We start from the raw sequence: 27,554 nt of genomic DNA on the forward strand, positions 1-27,554 counted from the left end.
CAGCAGAGCTGGCAATATCATCAAGGACCATTCCCCAGCAATCAACTGTTTGAACTATTACCGTCAGGCCGACGATACAGGTCACATAAAACCAGGACAAACAGATTCAGGGATAGCTTCTTTCCCAGAGCTATCACCGTTGTAAATAAGCACAAAACGATTGAACCTGCTTAGCCATACCATACTGTCACTGTCATTATATTATGCTGCTATTCATACTGTCATACTGTCATTATATTAATGCTGCTATCCTGTAAATATCATGCTTACTTTTGTGAGTACTTAGGTTTGTTTTATTGTACCTTTATATTTTACATTTATATTTATTATTGCATTTTGCACCAAGGGAGTGGCACTCCAATTAAGTTGTACCCTGTACAATGACAATAAAGGCTATTCTATTCTATTCTATCTCCAGACTCTGTCACATGTGCTCAGTGTCAACCTGCTTTCATCTGTGAAGAGCACAGGGCACCAGTGGCGAAGTTGCCAAACTTGGGGTTGTCAGTGTTTTGCTTCCTAAGTGGACAGTTTGATTTCACAGAAGAGCGATTGACTTGGAGTTACATTGTGTTGTTTAAGTGTTCCCTTTATTTTTTGAGCAGTGTAGTTTGGTTGGGCGCTCGTTTTCTTTATGAACTACATCACCCATAATGCTCAGTGCGCTAAGGGAGATTAATAGAGTGATGGGCTCATCGCTCTGCTCCTCAACATCGTCCAATTTCTCCCAGCAGTCGCATCCTGCCTGCAGCTCCATTGCTACCGTTAGCCGGGGCTAATAAGGGAGTAGCAAGTCATTTTTTTACACAGGGAATTTCCTTTTTATGTACCTACATTATGTGATTTAGCTAAGTAGTTTGTTTGGGAAAATGAATTTGACTTTTTTCCGCGGCACGGCGTCTTCTGGAAGAGAAAATTCTCCCTGTAAACTCAGTGTTTTTTCGCGGCGACCTCGGTAGCCGATAAGGTTTAGCAAGTCAGTTTTGGTAACCGATAGATTCATCTGTCCGCCTCTGCTGCTGCTCTGTCGGGGGATATTTAGACAAAGTCAGTCAGATGTTGGACGGTGAAAACATCATCGGAACTCTAACGTTTTTACACCGGGTTGCGAAGTTGAATTACCAAGGTGAACATCTTTCGTGAAAGAGCCAGGAATAATAATAATAATAATAATAAGAGGAGAGCGAGAGTTTGGATCTCGCACCGAAGGAAGAGAAACCGGAGAGAAGAAGGGACGCTGGGGGAAGAAAATCCTGATGCCCAGTGATGGCAAACGAGCCGATTATCCTAAATGTCTATGATATGGTAAGTAGAAGCGGAAACGTGAACGTTTTCTTAGTTATTTGTTATTACTTGATCTAAGAAGTATGTTTGAGATGAGTATTATTTTTGCCGGGACACTACGCTGAAGCGCGTTATAAAAATGCGATTTTAATTCCTCGTTGGTTATCAGCACATGTCCAATAATGGAAGAAAAGCACTTAAAAGCATTTTTCGTGATTACGAACCACTCTTCAATTCGGCATACTCACACAACACCAAAGCAATTGCTGTTTAACGCAGTTTCATCTTTCGTAATTAGTTTGCTTATTTCCCCTCAGTTGTTTTCTTGCAAAACAGTGAGTGACACAGGGTTGCAAAAGGCTGAACCAATTCATGTACGCTTTATTGTATCGTATGATGCTTGTAGAAAGGTTTTTGTCTATTTGTATTAGTTCCAACATTGTTTTGGTGTCTGTTCAGTGCAAACAAAATAAGCCGGTTTGCAAATGGCGACAGGAAAAGCAGTGTGAAAAGATTCAAGAACGAAAATTAAGCAACTTGAAACCCACAGCTGACTTGCTGGTCCATATATTTAATCTCCGTTTGTTCTGGCTATGTTTTAATTATTTTCCATGATAGGACTGCCACAAAACTGGTCCACTGTGGACTACAGACAAAAAACAAAACAAAAAACTATTAAAAGTTTAGGCTTTACAGGAAGTCACTATTTAACTAAGCCTAGTTTTGCATCTTAAGGATTTCAGTTCACTCTAAACACCAAACCAAAAGCAGATGTGAAAGTCGCCTGGTAATTTCTACTGCATAGGACATGCTATTGACTCTTTGTTATAGCGTTAGTCTGAGGTTCAATAATTTGAGTCACTATGTTGTCACCATGCTGGGATGAGTCAGTGGGGATGGGTTCTGGAAATTGATGTATTGATGAATCATTGATTGATATGGCTTTAATATGGCTGAAGATTACATTTAAAGTTGGTCTAGCTTGAGGATATAAAACAGATCGGGGTACTGTTGTGGGACAGTGTGTATGAACTCCTGGCTGGAAAACCACAACATCCTGTGTATGTACACTTGGCTTTTGCTGCATTTAGATGCTGTTATTCCTTTGTGACCTGTGCATCGTAAATCATGTCGGTCTTCCTTACTTGAACATGTTACTTCCTGGTAAAATGTAAAGGGCCTTTTTTAGGACTCGATTCTTTTCTTCTTGGTCCTGCTTTTGTTCTATTTATTGATGTCCCTCTGCAGCTGCTGGTCAATATATCTGCAGAGGTTTGGGGTCACATGGGTGGAAATGGATTAACATTGAAAGCCAGAGAGTTATTAAACAGACCTTTGAGAGTCAGTAGAAAGAGTAGTGTGTTGCACGATTACATATTATATACATTAGTATATATTCATTCCTTTCTTCCTTAGGTTCTTATCCTTTATTCCCTTTTTCTCCTTTCCTGTTCTCTTCATTACTTTCTTTCACTTTCTCTTGCTTTCCACATGACTTCCATTCTCTGTAAAGTCTGAAGAGCTTTTATTTCTGTCTTGCTTCCATTCATGTGAATAGCTGCAGGGGCCGTTGCTTTCAGAAGCTACTCATACACATCTAAAAGACACATGCATAGGATTTTTAGAATATATTTGAGAATCAACAGTAGAGACGGAAGGACATATTTTGCATGCAGAAGAAATTGTGTGTGTTTTTTGCTTCTGCCTAAAGATCAGCTCTGAGCCATGCATATATGTGATGTTTGTGTGGAAACTAGTGCCGCAGCAAACATTCACACTGTGGCAGGAGTCCAGTCATTCATTCCAGCACTTTTTAAAGGCTTCCTCTTTCTTTTAATCAGACAGTTCAGACCTAAGTACTGTAGGAGGGGTGAACTGCTAGTGGCATGATCACTGACTGGTGGGTACATTTTGCTGTCTGCTGATTGTTAATTGGCTTCCTTTCCTTCACTTTTGACAGTTGACCTAAGTAAAATCAGTTTTGCTTTGTACATGCAATGGCCCCCAAGACGATAATAACAGTACAGCAGAACTAATGGTTTTGCACCTCAGTTTGAGTGTAATTATACAGTACTGTGCAAAAGTTTTTGGCAGGTGTGAAAAAATGCTGTAAACAAAGAATGCTTTCAAAGACGGAAGTGCTAATCATTTATTTTCAGCAAGCAACAAAATGGAGTGAATAAACAAGAGAAATCTGAATCAAATCAAAATTTAGTGTGACCACCCTTTCCCTTCAAAACAGCATCAATTCTTTTAGGCACACTTGCACACAGTTTTTGAAGGAACTCGTCTGGTAGGTTGTTCCAAACATCCTGGAGAACTAACCACAGATCTTCTGTGGATGTAGGCTTCCTCACATCCTTCTGTCTCTTCATGCAATCTCAGACACACTCGACTTACAGTACTTCCTGTTCTTCTTTACGTTGAAGCTAGTTCTTAATGACTTTAGCTGTATATTTGGGGTCGTTGTCCTGCTGCAGAATAAATTTGGGGCCAATCATATGCCTCTCTGATGGTATTGCATGATGGATAAGTATCTGTCTGTATTTCTCAGCATTGAGAACGCCATTAATCCTGACCAAATCTCCATTTGCAGAAATGCAGCCCCAAACGTTCAATGAACCTCCACCATGTTGCCTGCACACACTCATTATGGTACCGCTCTCCAGCCCTTCGACAAACAAACTGCTTTGTGCTACTGCCAAATATTTCAAATTTTGACTCATCAGTCCAGAGCACCTGCTGCTATTTTTCTGCACCCCGGTTCCTATGTTTTCATGCATGCTTGAGTTGCTTGGCCTTGTTTCCACATCAGAGGTATGGCTTTTTTGGCTGCAGCTCTTCCATGAAGACCAATTCTGGCTAGTCTTCTCCGGACAATAGCTGGGTGCACTTGGGTCCCACTGGTTTCTGCCAGTTCTGAGCTGATGGCACTGCTGGACATCTTCTGATTTCGAAGGGTAACAAGTAGAGCTGGGCGATATAAGATTTTTTCATATCACGATATGTTTTTTTCATTTCAGGCAATAACGATATATATCACGATATAAGCCAAATAACTATATTTGTAAGATTTAAATGTGCCGTTGCTCACAAGTAAAATGTGAAATAATTAGCAGCTTGTTTTAATTAAAATATTTATTTCCCATAATAAGTTCAACAGGGTAGATGTACTTAAGGAACATGAGACTTCAGTTTCAGATAAATAAAGGCAAATATTGCAAACTACACAAAAGGCAGCCGCTAAAGCGTTTAAGTTTCAAAATAGAACAAACAAAACAGACTACTAAATTGTCAATTCCACTTACAAACAAAATTTTAATTCTAAAAATAAATCTTAGTTTGTTTTACAGAAGAACAGACAAAATTGACTAACTTTTGTCAATATCAAATAAACTGAGAACTAAAAGGAAATTCTCAATCTCTCCTTGTTGTATAGCTTAGCTTTTCAAACAGTTTTAACAGTTACTTTAGTCTGACAAAAGCCGAATGACGAATTAGCGCTTTCAGTCAGAGATTGAGCATGCACCGCTTTATTGTATTTCCAGACTTGCTTTCGGCACAATTTACAGTGCGCACTGCTCTGTTTTTTGTCAGACTTGAAATAGCCGAAATACCTTCACACTACGGAACTTCTGTGGCCCTTCCGTTCGACAAGCTCTCCGGCATTGGAACCGTCATCTGTTTTTTCTTCAGTAACCTTCGCTCACGCTCTCGGTTGATTTTTCTCTAGTCGGCACACTCATTTCCTCCATTACCTGGGCAGCCCGGCTGGCTGCTTCCCAAACAAATACACATGTGCGCCTTGGCGCTTGTGCTGTACGTAACAAGTCACGTGACGTGACGCTGCGGCTGTGATTGGTTCGGCTCTGCGCTACTTAATTTTGATTGGCTGTTCTTTTTTTCCTTTTTTTAAGAGGACAAGAGAGATGAGGCCTATCGCAATAGTTTAATTTTTCTATCGAGAAAAGGTTATTTCGCAATACATATCGTTATTGTTCTATCGCCCAGCTCTAGTAACAAGCTTGATGTTCTTTCATCTGCTGCACTAAGTTTCCTTGGCCGACCACTGCGTCTACGATCCTCAGCGTTGCCTGTTTCTTTGTGCTTCTTCAAAACAGCTTGAACAGCACATCTTGAAACCCCTGTCTGCTTTGAAATCTTTGTCTGGGAGAGACCTTCCTGATGCAGTATACTACCTTGTGCTTGTTGATGTGCTCAATCTTGCCATGAAATGAAACTCTTTCACAACCTCACCTTGGTAGCCGAGTTTGGCTGTTCCTCACCTAGTTTTAAGCCTCCTACACAGCTGCTTCTGTTTCAGTTAATGACTGTGTTTCAACCTACGTGCGACATTGATGATCATTAGCACCTGTTTGGTATAATTGGTTGATCATACCTCTGACTATGATCCTATAAAATCCTTGACTTTGTGCAAGTGTACCTATAGGAATTGATGTTGGTAGTAACACCAAATATTGATTTAAAAAAACTGATAAAAAAATTATTATTTATATTTCTGGAACCATTCTTTGTTTACCACCATTTTTTTCACACCTGCCTAAAACTGTTGCATAGTACTGCACTTGTATGGAAGTTCTGTGTAAATGTGTTTTGCATTCAAGGAAAAAAACATTAGTTTTGCTCTACTGCACCGTAGATCAATCCCAGTGAGTGTTGTTTGACTGATTTGCTTGGAGGCTGGTTGAGTCACTTGGTGGGTGACCATCAGCTTATAGATTGAGTCACTGTTACTGGGCCACCAGTAACAGGGTTTTCTTTTACTTGTGTTCTATGCATATTTTAGCCATGAATCTTTACCAGTATCAAGTACCAGTCCACATTGGAAAGATACAAATAGAAGTTATTTGTGGAGCTTTTTTTCCCCCATTATACGCTAGCTTGTCTGCCGCTGATGTTGCATTAAGTAAAAAGAGAACAACATGAACTGAAGTGAGTGGATCGGACAGCGGATTGACTCATCACTGATACCAGTCCAGCATTTTGGGTCACTATCAGACCAAATATCAGGTAGATACATCCCCAGTGTACAGTAATTTAAAGATTTTCCCAAATGTTTATTTATTTTTTGTTTTTGTGCACATTTTACCTTTAAAACATCAATTATTATATTAACAATACATAATAATCTAATAATCAAGCCCAGATGGGTGTATTTGTAAAGTCTGGAGAAAAGCAGACTATCTAAGCTAAGTGATTTAGCTTCATGCTTTGCAAATGCATCGTAGCTCCTAAATAAGAAAAGTAGTGGTAGTGTATTTCCACAATAACTCTCTTTGAGCTGGAATAAAGTGTTAATATTTTAGTTAATTAAAAAAAATAAAAATTGGATTTCTATGAGGCTATCGTTTTAGCTTACAAAATATAATCTTGGATTTAAGGAAACTGGAGAATAACAGAGCACTGATAGATGAGGAGTGACATGCTTCTTTTACTAACTTGGACTCATGTTGGACTGTTTTTTTCTGATGTTGCCAAAATTCCAGTTAGAATATTTTACCATCCAAAATATTCTTTAAGGACAAAAAAAGGTCCTTAAAGACGCTTTAAGGACAGAAGAGATGGCTCTGTTGTTTTGCTCTTGTGAGGCCACTTTACAACTGTAGAAATTCTTAAGGCTTCTCAGAAAATGTTATACTTCACCTCAGTAATAATGTCTGCATTCATTAAGCCCTTACAACATTAAAATGTCAGTGAGATAACAAAACTGTTTCACTTTTAATGTTTTTAAACCCCCAAAGCGGTATCACATTTATAAAAAAAAAAAATAAAAAAAAAAAATGTCTGAACAGCAGTCATAAATCAGGAAATATTTAGATGACTTTTATGATTATGTCACTTTAAACCAGTTTTCTAATTTATAGGTTGTTTCTTCTTAGTCATCCACTTGAGCAAACAGCTCTAATGTCCCACGATGATGTTCTCATAGAAGTGAATAAGGAAGCTGTGTTTTGTCATGCAGTTTATTTGATGGTCTCAATGGGGCCTGTTTTATTGGGAGGTGCAAGCTTAGGGCTGACATTTCATGTAAAAGAAGGTGAGAAAACTGCAAAGATCAGATGATTGCAGAGGTCAAGACAGTTGAGTAACAACTCAGGATCCTTACCTTCATCTCAAAGTATCATCATGGTGGCATTTTATGCAGTGTGTGTGAGTCTGCCTGCTCTGTTGTTCTTCTTGGAGCACAACTGTGAGCATCTACTCAAAAAGATTGATAACAAGTCCCCATCCCCTTTGAGGATCGATAATGTCACGTGACTGTCAAGAGTGTATGTACAGACATGATTACAGGCGCCCCCTCAGCCCCAAACCACTGCTTTTCCCAATTCCCATTCTGTCAGGTCCTCCCCACAGTCCTGCTCACATCTCAGCTAAGTGGATTTCCTGGACAGCTCTGAGTGGTTTAGTGCACTGCTCTAATGAGACAGCATTATCTGCACACCACCTGTCTGCCTGCCAGCCAGCACCACGGGTTTCTTTGTCTCCAAGCGTGTGAGAGGACATGTTAGGATATTAGGTTTAACTGTGTAATGTAGCCTGATACTCAGCAGAGCAGGCTATGTGTTGGCTGCAGTGTCTTTGTGTGGATCAATTAGGGACATGCAGCAGTCATGATTCCTCCTTTTCTTTTTTGCCACCTAGTTTACAAGGTAACATGGGCCAACACAAAAGAAGTAAGTTGGGAGTGTACTGTGTTGCTACAGCCACTTAAACCTCTGCTAGTGGAATATAGTGCAGCATCTCTAATGGGAAAAAATCAAAACCGATTAAAATAGTACTATAGCTTGGGTGTATGTTTATGGTTATCATTCATTAAACATTGCAATGATGGCAGCTTTCAACTCTGTCTACAATTACATAATAAAAACAATCCGAGTTTGGAACTGGACCTAATTTACTGTACTCTCAATCATTTTAATTAGAGCTAACAGCTGACATATGAAACTGGAGATTTTATTTCCATAATAAACAGTCTCTTAATACAACTTCACATTTGATTCACTCACTCACTATTCACTTTATTATATACAAACAAAAAAACTAATGCAATGCAATCTAAAGCTAACAGTAATGGAAACAATATCTGAACTCTGAACAATATTCTGAATGAATATCTTAACACTCTATCTGAAAAATCCTTTGTGTGTAAGGCAAATGTCTTAACGCTACACCACAGGTTATGGGAATGTCAAAATTGCTCATTTGTGTTAATAAAATCAACAGACAGCAGTACAAAGAGCTCACAGGAATCAGTGACTTGGAATCAGCAGTGATCTTAATTTTTTTATTAATCATTTACCTAGTTCAGTGTAAACCTGCTGAGTGTTTAAAAAAAGAAAAAAAAAGTAACGCACTTTGCGTGGGAGATTTCAGATAACTTTGTGGGTAAAACTAGGGCAAACTATTATTGCAGATGAAGGTAAAATTCACCAGCACCTAGCTTGTGGCTGGTAGTAGCTTCCTTCCATCGATTTCTGTTTTGAGCTTGGTTTCAGTCCGCTTGTTTCCGCTACACTTTCAAATCAGCGGTGTACATCTTAACAACTTAAAAACAGAAGAAAACTACAGAGCAAACTACAGCAAGCATTCATCCACCTCTCTGTCTCCCGTTCCTTTCATTATCTGTCTTTTAATTCATTCATAAACACTCAGCCTGTTCTCTACAGCACACAGGTTTTAACAAGCTTTGAAGTAATGAGGTCTAAGATAAGAGTCTTAGTTCACTACCAACAGGGGCGAGGAGTAGCAGCGTAGTAGACTATTTGTCTTTGTTACTCCTGTTAACAGAGCGCGAGACAGTCATGTTGCATTTTTTTGCAGATTAGTTTTCTTAAAATAACTCCTACACACGTTCTACAAGGACATATTGGCACATACTACACTGCCACTGGGTGTTAGTTCACCAACGTGCTGTTTATGCTTCGCCTTATATAAAGTCAGTTAAAGAGGTTTTTTGGGGGGTATCTGTTTATTTTTTTTGCAGCTCAAATGCTGATGTGTGTTCAAGTTTTCTAAACTGGCTTCTGTCACCATTACTGTAACAGAAATGTAGAAAATGTTTTAAAAAGGAGCCAGCAGCCAAGGCTTCTCAGTCTGTGAGAACCAGCTGGTGCACACACAGATGGCTGCTGTTCCTGGGCTCAAAGAAACCACTACAGATCTGATACAGACATGATTTCATATCCGTAGGAGATCAGCTGATGTGAGAAACTCTTTGGTGGGAAAAACCCTTCCAGAAGTAATGTTAGGAAATGGAAAAATGAGATGCTTTATTGTGTTAGTTTGTGGACTCGATGTTGGTCCTCTATCACTGACCTTTATCAAAATCAAAAAGGTCTCTATAGTGAGAGATACGTCTGCAAGCTCTAAATGCACAAGCTGTAGCTGGACTCTGGTAAAATGGGGATATACAGTGGCATTTTTGCTTCTTCAAACAAAACTACTGACAGACTCGTGTTGTGGCTTTCTTTGTGCAACGTTTGACCCATATGTAGTTCAGGAAACAGAAACCCGGCAGCATGAGAAGTTTGAAATGTGGGTATGAAAAAACAAAAGTTGTGCCAAAGGCTCAGTAAATGTTGTACTTGATCAGAATGCAGATTCTGTTTTAAATCAGTTCCCTAAATAAAGTTTAAGGGTGTGAAATTGTGCTGTTCGCTTGAGCCAATTGAAAGATTAGATGACACCTTTGAAAAGGGACCAGTGAAGCGTTTCCTTATTTTATACATATATATAAAATATAAGGATTTTTTTTTTTTGCATATACTGTTACAATGGTTGGTGTGCATATTTAACATGGCTGACTCCGTGCAAGTAATCCTATAAGCCTAAAGCTTAGGTTTCAGCTTGGTTTCATGCATTTGGATGGTCTTAGCTCTGTATGATGTCAGTGAGAGGATATCCTAGTATGGTCATCTCAATCACAGAGCTTCACCATGAGCATGGCAGCCCCAACCATCTGAATTCAAATAACAAAAAATGAAAGAAGCACATCAGATAGTGGATAAAGTGTTTAAGGTGCAATGTAACTGTTTAAGATATTCTAGTAGATTTGAAGGATACATCCAGTGTACTCCTAGTGCTGTTTTTCCGCTCCCAAGACTGGAAAAACGGGGAGCGTTGCATCCAGAAGGGCATCCAGCAAGTAGCATCCGCAAAGCCTTTGTGATCAGTTTGTGTTTAAACTTTTACATTCCACAGAGGTTATATTTTGCATTGCAGATGTGGCAGAGACCAGCAGCTCTGCCACAAGTGACTTTAAGCAGCCACATAATGTATTTGCATAATGACAGACAGGAAATGTGTCGACTGTTTTAAATAGCATGCTGTCTTCTGTGATACCTGATAACTGTAGTTTGCATTGGAAGCTGTTTCCATGTCAAGAAGGAAAGCCTCTGTGTGTACACACTAATAAAATTTAATCAATTTGTTTATTGTCACTCTGGTTAAACACATGTAATGCCTCAAATATGTAAGATGGAAATCTCTAATATAATATACAAATCCAAATAATACTTAAAATCGATGTCTTTAAATGGTCAGCATAACACAGAGCTCAAAGAAACTGTTAAAAATCGAAGCGCTACATCTCAGACTCTACAGGCCTTAGTTAACTGTTAAAGGTCATGGCAGTACAGTTAGAAAAAAGACATTTATGGCTTGTTTGGAAGTGTTACCAGGACCAAGCTGCCAAGTATGGTGTTACAGGGGTGACTATTTGGGCTTGTTTGGCAGCCGTAAGACCTGGAAACCTTGAAGTCAGTGAGTTGACCCCGACTTCCTCTGTATACCAAATTATTCTAGAATCAAATGTGAGCCCATCTGTCCAGCAGCTAAAGCTCAGCCAAAATTAAGTCATGCAACAGGACAACGATCCTAAACACAACAGCAAATCTGCAACATAATGGCTGAAAAAAAGAATCACTTTTGCAATGGCTTAGTCTGTCTTAAATGCTGTGGTGAACCTTGAGAGTTGTGTTCGCAAACCTCAGTGAACTGAAGCAATGTTGTAAAAAAGAACAGGCCAACATTCCTCCACAACAATTTGAGAGACTAATAAAGTCGTACAGAAAATAATTACTTCAAGTTATTGCTAGTAAAGGTGGTTCTACAAGCAACTAACTTATTGGTTATGCTTAGTTTTTCACAGGACTGCAGATTAGAAAACCTTAATTTCTTTATATGACAGTGTAGGTGTATATTTTTTTGTAGACTTAGTCTACAAAAAAAATTGTCTCAGATTTGCATGGTAAGAAATCTGTCACCTTTGTTACAGTGCACTGGCAGAAAGGAACTGCTATTGGTTAACTTGGCATGTTTTAATTCATGCTGATCAGCACTTGATTTGGTTTGAAGAAACATCAACAAGGTTTTAGGTTCAGACCTGTCCTGACCAATCATGTGATTGTTTGAATGAATACATGTCGCATCACATCAGTACACTTGCATCTTCCTGCAGCTTGTTTGAGAGTGCATACTGGATTGATCAGTATAGATGTAGAAAGATTTTTGAGGTATGAACAAATATTAGATTTAGAGTTCTGAGACGCTTCGCCAACACTCTCCTCTGCTCCATTTTTTGTGATAAAATAATGGTTTTTTTGAGTGAAAATTCTGCCTAGCAACAGCCTGCCCAATCACCTTGTAGACACAATGTTTAACAGACATACTACAGAAAAGATGGATAGCAGTTTCAAAGATTAGTGCAGCAGTTATTGATTTATTTTTGTGCAGCTTGACTTTCATTATCTGCATGTAAAGAAATCTTGTGTAAGCATCAGGGATAACATCTGAACTGTGGTCATAAATACCCACAGAAAAGTTTGTAAATGTTTTTTGTAGCTTGCGTTGAATTTGATTATTCTGATATGAAGACTGGATAAAGGCCAAAGTACAATAGGACAATGACAATTCAGTAATAAGGTTTGCATAGCTGCAGGATGTCAAACATATTGCCTTTTCAGCTGCCGTCTGTGGCTTTATTGCAGTGGAGGCTACATTTTAAAGGAATTTCCCGTCTTTCAGAGGTCAAAAAATTGAACTATCACTTGTAGTTATGCAATGATTCACTGTCTGTCTGTAACAGCAAGGATTTGGAGATGCCCTGGAGCTCTCTGTGCATACTCCTCATTCCTTCTTTCTGCCTCAGTGAGGGGGAGGGTGTTGTCTTCCTCCTGAAAAATATCCACATACATTTGATACTACATTGTTTTAGCACATATTGTTTAATTTGATTCTTGTTGTTGGAGCTTCAGTGCTTCTTCTAGCACCTTAACTGACCTGATCACAAAAAAATAAATCACATGCAGTATGATGCAGATCCCCGGGCACATAATTTGAATTTTATGCGTAGTGATTTGTCTTGCCACTAAAACAATAATTGAATTCATTAAATCACATTTTATCACAGTGAATCATTCCAGTCATTTAGCGAGGAAAAGGCTTTAATAGTTGCTGGTTCAGATTTCTTAAATAATTAGCTGCTTCTTTCACTTTACTATGATATGTTTACATTTTGAACGGTTTAACAAGAAAAACTTTCATGTTGGCCTGTGGGAAATTGTGATGGATTGTTTTCGTTGACATTTTGTAGACTAAAAAATAAAATGTATGAAATCAATAGGTGTAGAAAACATGCATTATTATTTTACTGTTATTTAACAAATGTGTTATTCTGTGTTTCTCCTTCTGCCTTCAGTACTGGATCAATGAGTTCACCAGCTCTCTGGGCATCGGAGTCTTTCATTCAGGGATTGAGCTCTATGGAAGAGGTAAGGTTACCCAGAAATAAGACTCCGCCTACATCAAGTCATCTGCCTAAGGATAGTGTTACAGAGAGGATGCTTATTTTATAGCTAGGATATATATACACGCCACTATGTTCCCTTCCGGGCATGTTTGAACATACTTATATATAGTGTATGTAAAACTATGTTATCTGCTAATGGCTTTTGTAACATCAGCAGCTCAAATTTGTGTGTTCTTGTGTGTTTAGAGTTTGCCTATGGCGGACACCCGTACCCATTCTCAGGGATCTTTGAGATTACACCAGGTGATGCAACTGAGCTTGGCGAGACCTTTAAGTTCAAGTAAGTGTGGGATAATTGGTGTTTATATGAGACATACAAGCACAGATATGCATGTGTTCTGTTTTGCTAAATATCTTTCGCAACAGCCTGGGCAGCTCGCAACATGCTTGTTGAGTTGGCCTGTTTAATGTAGAATGTTAATCAAATGGCGAGTCAGTCAGGTTATGGCTCGGAAGTTTGTTAGTCTATTAGCTTTTTAACTCAGAAGTGACAAGAGAACAGTTGCTCATGCTGCAAGGGCTGGGCAGTAAAATAATGCCAAAACCCTTCAGTTACTATGATAAACCAATGAGGAATGTATCATAAATCTATTTGGGTCCACCCTTATCTGTGCAGTTACCTCAGTAGGTTGAAGCAACACAGGATCTTTGGAAAAATGAGTAACTGCAAGGGTTGCCAGCTGGCGCACAAGGGAGGGGAAGTTGTTGGGAATCTGTAGAAATAGTTCTAAACATGGAAAAATAGAAAATCCGTGCTGCAAAATCTTCCAGCAACCCACAACAACAAAGACAAACACAGCCATCTTTTGTTCCTAGGAGGCTGAAGTTCAAGGCACACCTGGGACCACTTTTAAGTTTATGCTAGAACATTTTCTAGTTAAGAGTGCCAGGTTCTGCCCCAAAGGCATGATGCTGGCGCATATTTTTTACGCACCTATCTAAACAGCTATTAGAAGTCACTTAACATTACTTACTTGCTGTAGGTTTTAATAACCATTAACAGCCTTTTAGGTTGTTTGCTGGGCAAGGACAATCTCAGTTAAGTCCATTCTGCTCATTAAATGGCTGATTGTTCATGTCATTCTTCCACAATATGATTATGTGTGGAGTGATCAGTTTGGAAATTCAGGCAGTGTGTCAAATGTCTTTTGACAACTGACAATGCCCAGTTTGGTTTAGGTGGAGATGCTGGTAGGTTCTGGTAGCACATACAGTAAGCGTGTATAGTGACTGTTTTGGTCAATCAGCCATTGGCCAAGTTAGAAAGCACTGATTTGTTCCCTAAATAAGTTAGAGATTCATGTCTTGGTCAAAGACTGAATAAAACAGAAGATTGAGATTTGAAAAAAGCTCAGCTTATCTTGAACTGAAACTGCAAGTTTTCTCTTTTGCTTTATTTTGAGGAACGCGGTGAAGCTGAAAAAGTAACGCTAACAAATTGCAGACTGCAGTTCCACTTATGGCCACTCAAGGCTGGATGTATTAAACCTTTACAACAGAAAGAAAAAAAAATATTATTACTGCTGGAAAGTCGGACATTTTTCTTTTGGATCATTTATACTTTCATGACATCTGTGGGGGCAATAATATTTTATTTAACTCAGCAGGCTAAATTGTGTTTAGGCTTGAACACAGTGTTTGGCTGTAATAAAATAAATAAAATTCATAATTGTTGATGTACTTTTCAAGTATAGTCTAATAATTAGAGTTTTGCAAATACACTGCAAATCAGTGCAGCTTTTTACCATATCGCCAGCTGTCTTTTAAAAGCTGTTTTTGTAGTGGACTGCAGCAAAATGTGCAATGTTTCTGATTTGTTTTTGTTTTTTTTCCATCCTGCGAAATATGCACATGATGCGCTGTAGGAATGTGGAGCCCAAATGTACAAATCGCAACATCCTATTTCAGAAAATCGGTTCAGTATGTTTCTGTGCTTGTCTACTCAGACCTACTCTGCTGCTGAGTATTACTTCTGCTCTAGTTGATTTGCCCTGTGGCTTTAGACAGACTCCGCCTGTCACACACACACATATGCACACACAGTAACTGTCTCCAAGCAGGCCACTAGACCAAATATGGATCATCTGTGACAAATGCCTGCTTATTATCCACAGAGCTGAGGCCTATCCCAGTGAATAAAGCACTCTCTCATACTAAAATCATCATAATTCCATTTCATTTTATTTCATTTGATTTTAAAGCCAAAAACTCAGATCGCGTTTAAAATGTTTTTAAAGTTCACTACTTATTTTTTTGGCTGAATGGAAAATCACAAAAAATATGTCAATGTTTTCTTCAAAAAATGTGCAACATGGTTGTACTGGATATAATGTTAAAAAAATCAGTGTTGGTTTAAATGCACACAGTGTTGAACATTTTTCACTACTTTATCTGCTGTCAGACAGCTTTTTCCAACACGAAGTGGAACAGTCACGCTCAGCCAGACCACACTCACAGAAACAGTAAAGACAAACAGTAAAGAATATATCAATAAAGGAAAATGGTAAAAAGTAGAATTGGATTAGAAACATTTCTTTCCCAGAAGATGCTCTTTCAGTAACATCAGTACCTTCTGCCTGTTTGTCTCTGCAGAGAAGCTATTGTCCTGGGAAGCACAGACTTCACAGAAGAGGATGTGGAACGGATCGTGGAAGAGATGGGGAAGGAGTACAAAGGCAACGCCTACCACCTCATGCACAAGAACTGCAACCACTTCTCCTCAGCACTGTCGGAGGTGGGTTAAAAAAACACTCCATTTCATTGCACATTACTCTGAGCTGCGCTGAGTTTAAAAGCCAAGTCTTACGGTGATTTCGCACCTATAGTTTGTTTACTGTGGTTGAAATCAGTTGAAGAGTTTGTAAACTTGTAGATTTTCCCATTATTTGGTTTGTTTTCACACAGAGAAACACCAAGCGAACCAAAATGCATCACTCAAAAAACCATGTGAGACTGATCGCTCATTGGTCAGATGTGTCTGGGGTGGGAGCAACAACAGTAAATACAGGAAAAAAGTGCTGTGTGAGATCAGAGATTATACCTGGTAGTTGGTTCAGATCACGTTCACACCATAAACGAACCACTCTGAAGTTCATTTGGAACTTTACAGAGATCACCCCCCCTCTAAAGGGTTACTTAAATCTATCTCTCTCGCTCTCTGTGTGGACGGGTATTAACATCTTTGTGTGGGGACCAAAAATTGGAAGTTTACTATACTTGTGGGGACCAACAGCCCTTATGGGGATCAAAATCCTGGTCCTCACGAGTTTGAAGGCATTTTTGAGGCTCAAAATGTGGTTTTAGTGTCAGTGTTACAATTAGGTTATAGTTAGGTTTAGGGTGGTTAGGCATTCATTTTTGATGGTTAGGGTAAGCGGTGAGGGAAAGCATTAGATCAATGAGATGTCCCCACAAGGATATAAATACACACACACACACACACACACACACACACACACACACACACACACACACGTGTGTGTGTGTGTGTGTGTGTGTGTGCGCGCGCACGCACCCGCGCACCTAATTTCAATCAGCTTATCCTGGTGTGACTAATGAGCAGGGAGTTTTACAGTTAGCATCTAATGCTGAGTTGGGGATTAGGACACTGATACAAGCCCAGACATGCAGAGCCAGCTGGTAAACACACACACAAACGTGTAGAAACACAGACAATTAATAAAAGACACATCCTTACAACATACCATGGTAATTTCTAAACCTTAAATGCAGACAGTACTTCACATCGGTGCAATAGAATAAAATTCAGACATGTACGTGGAAATAAAATCAAGCACACATGCAGGTTTACCATCAAGAGTCATCCATCTTCCATCTCAGGATTTGATTTTTATGCTTACTGTAACTGCATTACCTTGAGAGGCTGACTCAAAGCGACAGTAAAAAATGGCAGGACACATTGATTGTTGTTGCAGGAATGCAGGATGCATGAAAGATCAAGCATAAAAATTAAATCTTCAGAAAGAATGTTTGATGTGTACGTCTTAGATGTCAGTTTTGTTTTTGAAAAATCAATACTGTGCTCCCTGCAGACCACTGAACTCTAACTGTAGATCAGTAGAAATTCCTAATAACCTTTCAGTATTGTAGACCTAGTAGTCTGCCAGAAAACTAGATTTATAAACCTTTACTTGGCTCTGTTTTATAAAATGTTGGCCACAGTGTGGGGCTCTAGCCAGTCAGAATACTGTTTGTTTGTTTCAAAGTAAGGTCATTACTATTGGTTATTCCAGAAACACAGATATGTGCGGAATATTCCTTCACATTGCGAGATGATAAGCACATTTAAAGCATGTACATATTGCTGAAGAGTTCAAAGAGACTCTTTAGTATTTAAATATGTAGCTGTTTGGTTGTGTTGATAGATTTGCCACAAAAGCATGTGAGTAGTTTATCCTTCAGCTAGAGCTGGGCGATATAAGATTTTTTCATATCACGATATGTTTTTTTCATTTCAGGCGATAACGATATATATCACGATATAAGCCAAATAACTATATTTGTAAGATTTAAATGTGCCGTTGCTCACAAGTAAAATGTGAAATAATTAGCAGCTTGTTTTAATTAAAATATTTATTTCCCATAATAAGTTCAACAGGGTAGATGTACTTAAGGAACATGAGACTTCAGTTTCAGATAAAGGCAAATATTGTAAACTACACAAAAGGCAGCCGCTAAAGCGTTTAAGTTTCAAAATAGAACAAACAAAACAGACCACTAAATTGTCAATTCCACTTAGAAACAAAATTTTAATTCTAAAAATAAATCTTAGGTCGTTTTACAGAAGAACAGACAAAATTGACTAACTTTTGTCAATATCAAATAAACTGAGAACGAAAAGGAAATTCTCAGGCTACGTCCACACGTACACGGGTATTTTTGAAAACGGAGATTTTCCGTTTTCGTTTAAAAAAATAATCCCGTCCACACGTAAACGCAGAAATGAAGGAAAACGCTGCTAGGAACATGCCAAAGCAACAGGTGGCGATATATTCCTAACCGTGTAGAAATGTTGGCCAATCAGAAGTCTAGAAGCCTCGGTAGGAAATAGTAAACAAAGATGGGGCATAGAAACAGAACCGAGTCGTATGTGTGGAGGGACAGTAACTATGTGTGTATATGTAAGCATTTAAACACTGCAGAGAGTACAATTAACAGTAACAGTATTGTAGAAATTCATTTCACCGAAACAATAACGTGGCGCACAGTGTGACGTCAAAAAAGGCGCACACCTTTGACGCTGCGTTTTCTCCGTTTTTCTTGTCCACACGTAAATGCAAAAACGGAGTTTTCGAAAATATCCACCCTGGCAGGCGTTTTTAGAAATCTCCGTTTTCAGTGACTGAAAACGCCGTTTACGTGTGGACGAAAGGTGCAAACGCATAGAAAAATCTGCGTTTTCAAAAATACCCGGGTACGTGTGGACGTAGCATCAATCTCTCCTTGTTGTATAGCTTAGCTTTTCAAACAGTTTTAACAGTGACTTTAGTCTGACAAAAGCCGAATGACGAATTAGCGCTTTCAGTCAGAGATTGAGCATGCACCGCTTTATTGTATATCCAGACTTGCTTTCGGCACAATTTACAGTGCGCGCTACTCTGTTTTTTGTCAGACTTGAAATAGCCGAAATACCTTCACACTACGGAACTTCTGTGGCCCTTCCGTTTGACAATCTCTCCAGCATTGGAACCATCATCTGTTTTTTCTTCGGTAACCTTCGCTCACGCTCTCGGTTGATTTTTCTCTAGTCGGCAAACTCATTTCCTTCATTACCTGGGCGGCCCGGCTGCAAAAACAAATACACATGTGCGCCTTGGTGCTTGTGCTGTACGTAACAAGTCATGTGACGTGACGCTGCGGCTGTGATTGGTTCGGCTCTGCGCTACTTAATTTGGATTGGCTGTTCTTTTTTTTTTTTTTAGAGGACAAGAGAGATGAGGTCTATCGCAATAGTTTAATTTTTCTATCGAGAAAAAGTTATTTCGCAATACATATCGTTATCGTTTTATCGCCCAGCTCTACCTTCAGCTAACATAGCCAAATGCTCATGACTGTGGGAGTGGATTATCTTTAAGTACCATATGTGGTGCATGTGTATAACTGTGTTTGGCTTTGCAAGACTTTTGCCAGCTTTAAATCAATGGTTCTCTCTCGTTATGTCGCCAGACCTAATGTATGATAAGAATCATTAAACAGGAATTTCAAAGTTACAGTCATGCCTGACTTATTTCTCATTTAAAATCGATTTCTTGTGAACCAGCGGACCACAGGTAGCACTTCTGCTCTTTTTAGGTCATCTGTGGAAATCCCATCCTTTAGCATGCTTGCAATTTCACCACAGACCCTAAACTTGCACAGAGTGTAAAATTGACTGTCTCAGGCTTTTGAAAACTAAGTTGCAGCCAACTGGTTCCAATTAAATAATGATGAATGTCCAAGGGCAAAGATGAAGCCAAACCAGAGGCATGCTCATCATTTATTTTTTATATTTATTTATTTATTTGTTTGTAAGATGTCCCATCCTGTAACTTCATTCTCTACCTGAAAATAAAAACTCAGGTTGAAGGATCACCATTTTGACACACTGGAGGTCTAGCTCTTGTGACAGAGAGATAAGTGCATTGAATGCAAAAATATAAAAATAAATATAGGAATACAGTGGTCCCTCGTTTATCATGGGAGTTACGTTCTAAAAATAATCCGTGATAGGTGAAATCCGCGAAGTAGCCAAATTTATTTTTTACAATTATTATAGATGTTTTAAGGCTGTAAAACCCCTCACTACACACTTTATACACTTTTTTCAGACAGGCATGAACATTTTCACACTTTTCCCTCTTGTTTAAACACTCTCAAAGTTCAAACCTTGGTAGGAAAATAAGTCCAGTATTATAGAATCAAACCAAGGCACCCACAGGTGTCTTTGACGGTGCAAAACGTTTCGTTGACATTGTTTTGTTTGTTGGGGAGAAAGCTTACAAACATACAGAACATCACTTCAGAGTCACACTGCTAACAATCGAAGATTTATGTAAATTTGACAAGCTGAACGTATTCTGTACTATACAGAAGGCACAGGGCGAGATTGATTGACAATGGTCTACAGCCAATCAGGACGCAGAACACAATGCGCTGTAAAAAATTTAAAAAAAATCATGCAAAATTGCACAAAAAAAATCCGCAAAACAGCGAGGCCGCGAAAGGTGAAGGACCGCTTTATAGGAATTGATAAGATATCATTGATACCAGTGTCATTAACAAATCTGCTTATCAGTCTGGTTCTTTAGCACTTCTCTTATTGTTTTTTTGTTTGTTTGTTTGTTTTTAAGTCTGATTGTAAATGAGGAAACAAGGAATATCTACACAGACTTTCAGTGTAAATACAACTGCTTTATCGTTTAAAATCCCAAAAAGACTACTCCCTAATTCCAGTTGTAGCATCAGTCTCTCAGTCAACATCTAAACTGGATAAAATGAAAGAATATTTATTTTCATTCAAGCTTTCTTAGTCAAATAAAATTGTGCTAAGAATCTTTACGGATGAGCTGCTCGGTTGGGAAAGAGTAGCAGCAGTGCTTGTGGTGCACATACGCATAGTGTCAAATACATGGCATAGAAAAATGTTTCTGTTGTTGGTGATGTTTCCAACCCATTTGAAGTAATCCTGTTATAGAGATTACACTTTGGACCACTTTACCCTTCCTGCCGTGACTCCTTTTTGTAGCACCTGCAGTCATTGATAAAGGAATTGATAAGCTCAGACACACATGAGCTTAAGTGGCACCATGTTCAGTTAGAAAAGACCATTTTATATGGGATGAATAGTGCCTGTTGGTGATCTGAAGACTTATTTTATTATTGCAAAGGAATATTTCATGACTGTAGTGTGAATTGCTACAGTTTATTATATGTCAGCCACATGTCAGCAAACACTGAAACAGATGATATTTAAGGCTTAGATGGTTCTTTTGGTGAATGTAGGCCACCTCCTCCTCCTCTGCGAGGAGCAGTCCTTGCAGAGTCTCTGAAGAAGTGGAAGAACCTCATTGCTGGAGCCTAAACAAACTATGCAATCTAGTATCATCAGCAAAAATCAGCCACTTTGTAAGAATTTTTTTGTAGATAAAAGCAAACCCACTGTCTCCATCTCCTTACACGTCTGAAAAAGCAGCTCGTCAGCAGCTTCAATAAATGTTCTGATCGAAGCATAATTAAGCCCTTTCACTGGGAAAACACTTTGAATTTCTTGGAAGCCACTTTTCCCATTATGCTGTAATAACCTCTAATAGTGCTGAGTAATCATAATTAGCCCCAACACAGACTGTGTCTGCCTGTGCAAGCATGTTAGTTGTTAAGGAAGATTGTGAGAGAGAAAAATCAACCACAGACTGAAAAAGGTCCAACTAGACGTACTCGTGAACAAACTGTTACAGTAGGTTGAGAAATCGCTAGCACAGAGTCATATTACTGATTTATTTATGGCATAGAAAGTCAGGAAATCTGATTCAGTTTCCTGGAAGTTCAAGACACAGGCAGGATGTAGTTTCTGGTTATGCAGTCATTGTTTCAGATTCATTTCCTCCACAGCATTCTCACAACACTGACAAGTGCTCTGAAATGGAGAACAAACTAACCAAGAAGTGACAGAAGTGACTCATTGAATATCATTTAATACTTATTACTGCTCTTAATCTCACTCAGTGTTGGCATAGTCAGTTATTTTATATTCTCTAGCACTTGACTTGCCAATTGACACAACTCACTGGCGATACGGAAATTCAGAAAATACTATAATATAATACGTGGAAGTAAACTTTGCAACTTTTTATCTACGCAGCTCTTTTCTCTCTCCTCGTGTCCCTCACTCTCTTCCCCATGGAAGCTTATTTCCACCACTGAAACAAAAACCCTACACAATCCTGCCAGTCAAAATTTTGACTTGACTCGCAATTTCAATGAATTCTTTTCAATTTCCAGTTATTTTCCCAGAAGTTTAAGTTTATAAGTTGACATTTTTAGATACTTAACTCAAATTTTAAGATGATCTGAATGTTCTAGATAACATCCTGAAATTTTGACTTAAGGATGGCAAAAATGTGTTTCTCAGTGGCAGAATCTCCCATACTTCCTTCTCAAGGTATTTTCCCGTTAAAAGGACTTGGTAGCATTATTCTATCGTTCATCTTTTCTCTCTCATTCGGTTCGTTCTTTACTCTATAATGTAAGCTAATTGAGACAGATTTTCTTTTGAACTGAAGCTTCATACATAAGTTGAATTTAAGTAAACCTTTGATTTTTCTGTCAGTCTAGTAACCAGTGATTTGTATTGGTATTGTATTGCCCAGCGGCCGCGAGAGTTGAGGCGCGGGTGTGAAATTTATGGCTTTCGGGGTTTTTATTGGTTTTCATCATTATTTTTTTTTCCCGTGTTATCTTTAACTCTGTTTTCCTGGGTCTTTTCCCGTGTGTTATGAATAAATCTTTTTTGGTACCAGTACTGGTTTTATTTTGTTGTATTTATCCGCGACACCTTAAAGGCCGGTCCATGAAAATATTGTCAGACATAAACCAGTCTGTGGCGCACAAAAGGTTAGGGACCACTGGTATTGACTACTAATTAAAATACACCAGTTATGGTCAGTTATTTGTACTGTTAGACACAAAAATAGTAGCGCTGCATGATTTGCAGATCAGTTTAACCCTTGTTTGTCATGTACTGGGTCTTTGTGCAGATCCTCAGTTCATCTTCTGTCTGAGAGGAGTCATTGTAGTTCCCTTCCACCTCCCTTTAAGCAAACTTTATTCTGTCCCTAAAAAAAAACGACTTGAATAGCAGGTGGATGGAGCTTTTGTGTCTGAAATGACTTCTTTGATTTAATTTTACTGTACTTAGTTTCATTTGCCGTTGTGGCTGTATTGCAGCCTGAGGTTTGAAGTTCTTTAGTAGCTGGAGTAACAAGTGTTTTTGTTAAAGTACAGATATGAAGTTACTAGGCGAAAAGGGGTCTGTGCTGTTTTTGTGTGAATATAGTTTATTACGTACCCCAAAACTGCAAACCATAACAAAACATGTAAGTGAAAGGCACTAAACACGACTGATTACTTTTTTCCTTGATTTTGACGACTTACGTGGAGTTGAAAAATGTAATATTATTCATTCACATAAAAAAGAATCTACATTTGCTTTAAGGAGTCACTTCTTGTGTACTGAACTTACTAAAACTTTCCCTTCTTCCTTCCTGTCTTTCTTCTCAGATCCTGTGTGGCAGGGAGATCCCTCGCTGGGTCAATCGCCTGGCCTACTTCAGCTCCTGCGTGCCATTCCTCCAGAGCTGCCTGCCCAAAGAGTGGCTGACCCCAGCTGCCTTACAGTCCAGTGTGAGCCAGGAGCTCCACGGAGGTGAACTGGAGGAGGCAGAGGATGCCGCCGCCACAGCCTCCCTGGCCTCCATGTCACCCTGCTCACCTTCTTCGTCCTCCAGCCCTTCCTCCTCCTTGCCTCGTCACTCTCGCCACCAGCCCCGCAGGTAGAGGCTGCACGGCATGCTGGGAAACTGGAGGCTGGACTCGTTACATTGGCAGCCAGGTAACAGAAAACCTGCTGCAGTTGATGGATCTATCTACAGCCAAAGGTCCTGTCAGACTTATCCTCGCTCATGGTGGGGTGTCAGCCAAACACATGAAGAAATCCAGAGCAGTGAAGTGTTTTTTTTCCTGCCGAAGAAAGGAGCTCTTATTGCTGACAAAGACGGGAAACCTGTGGTCATCGCTCTCAACAATCTGAGATTTTAACTTTTTCACATTAAATATGTTTTCATTATTTTACCTGCCAAATTCCTTCATGTGTTTACCAGCCACATCCAAACTATACCAGTGCTTTATTTATCAGTGGTGTTGATCCTCACCAAAAGGGTATGATTTAGCTTTGTTAAGGCTTATGGCTGTGTTAAAAATGTCAGAGGACCGCTACAGAAATTAAAAGTGCTGGATGCTCTGCCTTATACTTTTAAGTACTTGAGCGACCTCCCAGTTATTGGTGGTTTTAAATGTCCAGGACCTGAGCGCTGATATCATTTGATCTGTGGCTGGTAAATGTTTCCACTGCCACCTGCTGTATTTCAGATCTGGTCTGGGACAGGTGGCTGCTAAAATCCTGAAAGTAACAGGTGGATTTCAGGAACTCTTACCCTTTGCCTCAAATTGCTGGATCCTCTGCCTTTTTTTTTTTTTTTATTACAGCAGGCTGTAGGTTTGTAAACAGCCTAAACCAGAACTACAATCAGCTGCATAGACAAGAACAAACAGATCCAGAACCACTGTCAATCCATAAGACTTTCTTAGCTTCACAGAGACCCCTGCCTCTCTTCTATGATGTCAGACCCCCTCCCCCCATCCTGAATAACCTCACATGCTTTGATTAAAACAAACTAATGAAGTGGATTTACTTAATAATTATGAAGTAGCAACAAGTATTTCACCACCAATAATGTAAAATGTTTCTAAATCATTTTGTAGTTAGGTTCTAGTGCAGGGAGAGTGATTTAAGAGGGGAAACATTTCTTTCTCAGTAGCAGCTGCCAAGGTGCCTTAGAGCACCCACAAGTGTTCCGTTGGTCAACCGTAGAAGACTCTGGTTGTTCTGGAAATCTCCCAGTAGTTTAAAAGTGTAAAGCAAAACGTTTTATCCGAAAAATTCGAGGTCCGCGCTCACACTTAGGACACAATGTCAGTCTGTAATGTATAAAAATGTGTCTGAAGAAGAAGCGAAAGCAGACGAGCTCTTCTTTAACTGACCTCTCTTCAGCCTGCACTTCTCACAGTCTTTTTCTTCACACTGTGTCCAGGTGGGAGCGACACAACGTGGTGCCGTTTTGAAACATCGCTGCACAGTTAAGTTTGATTATCGGAAGGTTATTGGTGGGGAAAACCTCATGATTTACTCAGACAAATATATATCCTGTTAACAAGGGGACATATGCTGCATATTGTGTATTGTCCCAAACAAGAGCCATGGATGTTCTGAAAACATGTAATGAAGACTAACTGATCTTGGATACCCTTTTTTTTCTTTTTCTTTTTAAAAAAAAAAATCCTTATAGTATTTCTACAAAATAAAGACTGGCCTTTTTGTCTGTTTTGCCGTCAAACTCAGGACTCTAAAAGGCTTTGTAACATATGATCTTTTAAACTTTTTTATGCCACATGCTCATTTGCGTCGTCGCTGTTGCTTTTCGAATGCAGTTGTCACTCCATAGAGCTTTTCGGCAGCACACTGTGGCAGTGCAGTTTTCTACTCTTCGCTCAGATTTAAAGAAAAGGCTTTGTTTACATCCTGTATGCTTGTTTGCGAGCCTGCACACTTTTTCCTTTTCTTTTCTTCTCCTGTCTGTGCATGAATGTAGGAGCGTGTGCCCCCACTTAGTATAAGCGGTTTCAACGAGCTGCCAACTGGGCCAAATTTACCACACATCTCTTACACACTGCAAAAAAAATATCAATCTTAACAAATGTAGCACTGTTTTCAGGGTGTATTTACAAATGCGTCTGCATCTTTAAGAGATTAGTTTTATTCTTTTTGTGCTCACGCTAATTTTTAGCAACATTTTGTCGCAGTGTCAACTATCGGGTAAAAATGTTGTTTTCGGGACTTTCTAACAAAACTGAAGCAGTTTTACAGGAATCCTGTAAAACGCACAAAGACCAGCATATTTTATCTGATTTGAAGTGAAAGGATTTAATTTTTAAAAGTTATTTTCATGTTTCAGTAAATAAACTTTATAATGCACACTCACACGTACTGTTGTTGACGACGCCCTCTGCTGGCTGTTATTTGTACTGTTATTGAGGTTTCCTGTAACCTTCATAGCTTCAGGTGGTTTTCAGCTGTGATACAATCATCTGTCTGTTGACAAATACACAATAAATCATTAAACACTAATCACCAACAAGCTTAGTTATTATTTTACTTGTGATTTAAGGTATAGTAAATTAAAATGACCAAAGATGGCTGTAATGTCACTTTTTTTTTTCTTTAATTTTTGTTTTACGTTGGCAACCTATGAATTGTAGTCATCCTCATTCCTTATGTGCATTTATTTTCTCAGAGTAGTAAATATCCTTTAAAGTGATTACTTGTGAGACTTTTGTACCACATTTGTGAGCTATGAATGCAGATCGGGAAACCTCAATCATTCAAAACACAGAAAAACTGACTTCAGCCGTTTCACAGTGAACTTGCAGAGACTTTAGATGGAGCCGAACACATTTGTATCTGTTGGAAAGTTATTAAAGAAAATATACAATCTGTGACTGTGTTTGTGTTATTTCAGAAATAAGAAGCCCCAGGTACACCACCAACCTGTTCGTGTGTCTAACCGTTTTTCCCCACTCGGCGACACACCCGCCGGGGGTCAAACTCTGGTAATTGGTGATTCTGTTCTCAGACATGTGAAGCTAGAGACACCGGCAACCATAGTCAATTGTCTTCCAGGGGCCAGAGCAGGCGACATTGAAGGAAATTTAAAACTGCTGGCTAAGGGTAAACGTAAATACAGTAAGATCATAATTCACGTCGGCAGTAATGACACCCGGTTACGCCAATCGGAGGTCACTAAAATCAATATTGAATCGGTGTGTAACTTTGCCAAAACAATGTGGGACTCTGTAGTTTTCTCTGGTCCCCTCCCCAATCAGACCAGGAGTGACATGTTTAGCCGCATGTTCTCCTTAAATTGCTGGCTGTCTGAGTGGTGTCCCAGAAACGATGTGGGCTTCATAGATAATTGGCAAACCTTCTGGAGGAAACCTGGTCTTGTTAGGAGAGACGGCATCCATCCCACTTTGGATGGAGCAGCTCTCATTTCTAGAAATATGGACAAATTTATTAAACCCCCCAAAATATGACTATCCAGAGTTGGGACCAGGAAGCAGAGTTGCAGTCTTACACGCCTCTCTGCAGCTTCTCTCCTCCTGCTACCCCCCCAAAAACCCATCTCCATTGAGACTGTGTCAGCTCCCAAAAAGACAAAAAACAAACCAAAAACCAGCAATAAACAACTTAAACATAAAAAATCACAAAGAAAGAACAATACAGTATCCACATCTGAACCAAAGAGTAAAACAGTGAAATGTGGATTATTAAATATTAGGTCTCTCTCCCCCAAGTCTCTGTTAGTACATGACTTAATAATTGATCAACAAATCGATTTACTCTGCCTTACAGAAACCTGGTTGCAGCAGGATGAGTATGTTAGTTTAAATGAATCAACACCCCGAGTCATTCTAACTACCAGAAATCTCGAAGCACAGGCCGAGGGGGCGGTGTGGCAGCAATTTTTCACACCAGCCTATTAATTAACGAAAGACCAAGACAGACTTTTAATTCATTTGAAAGCCTGATGCTTAGCCTCGTCCACCCCAG

General features: G+C 39.2%; 1 protein-coding gene and 1 long non-coding RNA gene across 2 annotated transcripts; one reads left to right on the plus strand and one right to left on the minus strand.

Moving 5' to 3' along the window:
* Window positions 1-697: 697 nt before the first annotated feature.
* desi2 (desumoylating isopeptidase 2) lies at window positions 698-26,440 on the plus strand. Its single transcript, XM_003438216.5, has 5 exons — window positions 698-1,305; window positions 13,004-13,076; window positions 13,301-13,394; window positions 15,707-15,848; window positions 23,390-26,440. Exons 1-5 carry the CDS (start codon window positions 1,267-1,269, stop codon window positions 23,663-23,665), a joined length of 624 nt encoding a protein of 207 aa, XP_003438264.1. The 5' UTR covers window positions 698-1,266; the 3' UTR covers window positions 23,666-26,440.
* LOC112841995 (uncharacterized) lies at window positions 21,587-23,436 on the minus strand. The gene is made up of 2 exons (XR_003213543.1): window positions 23,352-23,436; window positions 21,587-21,746 (listed from the first exon to the last, which is right to left on the minus strand). It is a non-coding gene; the product is annotated as an uncharacterized LOC112841995 (long non-coding RNA).
* Window positions 26,441-27,554: the final 1,114 nt, after the last annotated feature.

This window comes from Oreochromis niloticus, linkage group LG13, assembly GCF_001858045.2.
Source record: "Oreochromis niloticus isolate F11D_XX linkage group LG13, O_niloticus_UMD_NMBU, whole genome shotgun sequence".
Lineage (NCBI taxonomy): Eukaryota > Metazoa > Chordata > Actinopteri > Cichliformes > Cichlidae > Oreochromis > Oreochromis niloticus.

Excerpts from the sequence above, each read along its gene's own strand:
- desi2 (XM_003438216.5), top strand. The coding sequence starts at position 1,267 with ATGGCAAACGAGCCGATTATCCTAAATGTCTATGATATG. Across the intron at positions 13,077-13,300 it reads GATTGAGCTCTATGGAAGAG|AGTTTGCCTATGGCGGACAC; the intron begins GTAAGGTTACCC and ends TTGTGTGTTTAG. Across the intron at positions 15,849-23,389 it reads TCTCCTCAGCACTGTCGGAG|ATCCTGTGTGGCAGGGAGAT; the intron begins GTGGGTTAAAAA and ends CTTTCTTCTCAG.